We start from the raw sequence: 1,488 nt of genomic DNA on the forward strand, positions 1-1,488 counted from the left end.
GACGTAATTCAAGACTTGGTTAAGGGCTACAACGCATCTATCCATTCAACGATACGTATGAGACCGAGAGATGTTAATTTGTACAATGCAGTCAAAGCTTATAAGAATATGACGAGTAAATTTCTAACTCATGATTTGCGTCCTAAATTTAATGTTGGTGATACCGTAAGAGTTTCTAAAGAAAAAGGAATATTCGATAAGGGTTATAAAAGCAACTGGACTGAGGAAATATTCAAAGTGGTGCGCATACTTAAACATCGACGGCCTATTGTATACGCATTGGAGGATCTTGCCGGTGAAATAATTACCGGTAGTTATTACGCTGAAGAATTACAAAAGGTAATAATAGGGGAGGACGACATATTCCTTATAGATAAAATCATTGACGCAAAGGGGAAAGGTTGTAGTCGACAAATGTTAGTCAAGTGGAAGGGGTATCCCTCAAAGTTCAATTCTTGGATTTTAGCCGATAGCATAGAAACATGGAAGTAAATGAAAGTTTCTATTTAACACTATGTTCGAACAGTTCAATGTCTTACTATCCAGAAAACACAACAACACGGTTCACTACACAATTGCCTGATGCCATTAATTTGAAAGGCGAATGGGAAGCAGCTCTAGTTGAAACTCAAATACCGATAACTTTCATTGCTATCAAAAATAGTCATATAGGTCAAGCCGATGTGACGCCGACGGTAAAAGAGCCTCAAAAACCTGAGGATAATAAAACTCAAAATAGAAGTTTTCAAAAAGGTGATGAACTTAAGAAAATGGCGCGTTCTCAAACAGAAAACACTGCTAAGAGCGGTAATGTTAGGAAAAATATCACGTCAATACATTTGTTACCTAGAGGAGAGTTTAAAAATATTCAAAACTCATCACAATCTATTAAAGAAGAAGATAGTGTTCAAACGAAGAATCCTGAGACTAGGAGACAGACTATCCATTTTTTTCCAAGCGGCGAATATGAAAATATTAAGTCTATAACGGATTTGTTGGATGAGCTTTTTGAGATCACATCAACATTGGGGTATTCAAGAATGAACGGCGTGTTTTTATAGATAGAATCTGCAAAAATTGTCCACAGACACACATTCTAGAGTTTCCAGAAGACCTTAGCAAAATATTAGGATTTTCAATTTCAACATTCGTCTTAAGTCCTACAGGCATCCACTTTATAAAAGCAGAAAACCCTGGCTGTATCACTCGAGGATTGCCGGGTCAGCTCTTTATATATTCCGACATCATTCTTCCCCATGTAGTCAGCGATGTTCATGCTCCACTCTTGCGCATTGTCGAATGTGACGCTCAAACACATCCTTTTGGGAGTACCCAGTCTAAGACTTTCGCCTGTCAATAATTTTTTACACAGTCTCTTCAGTCAAGTGGATGTATTTTTTAATCAAAAACTGGTATCACCACAAAGTAACACATACCCATACAGAGCATACATTGAGAATACTTTAAACTATGAGTCTACAGCGAAAA

The 1,488-nt window shown here is 37.2% G+C and overlaps 1 protein-coding gene across 1 annotated transcript in view; it reads left to right on the forward strand.

Annotated features, from left to right (window-relative positions):
• Positions 1-1,243: 1,243 nt before the first annotated feature.
• The window catches only part of LOC107270345 (uncharacterized protein F54H12.2), a gene marked incomplete in the record, with an annotated part of 1,138 nt that continues 893 nt past the window's right edge, over positions 1,244-1,488 (forward strand). The window contains 1 exon segment of the mRNA XM_015745281.2: positions 1,244-1,488. Within this exon segment, the coding sequence (XP_015600767.2) occupies positions 1,269-1,488 (220 nt within the window).

The sequence above is a fragment of the Cephus cinctus genome, unplaced genomic scaffold (assembly GCF_000341935.2).
Source record: "Cephus cinctus unplaced genomic scaffold, Ccin1 Ccin1_scaffold0077, whole genome shotgun sequence".
NCBI classification, from domain to species: Eukaryota; Metazoa; Arthropoda; class Insecta; order Hymenoptera; family Cephidae; genus Cephus; species Cephus cinctus.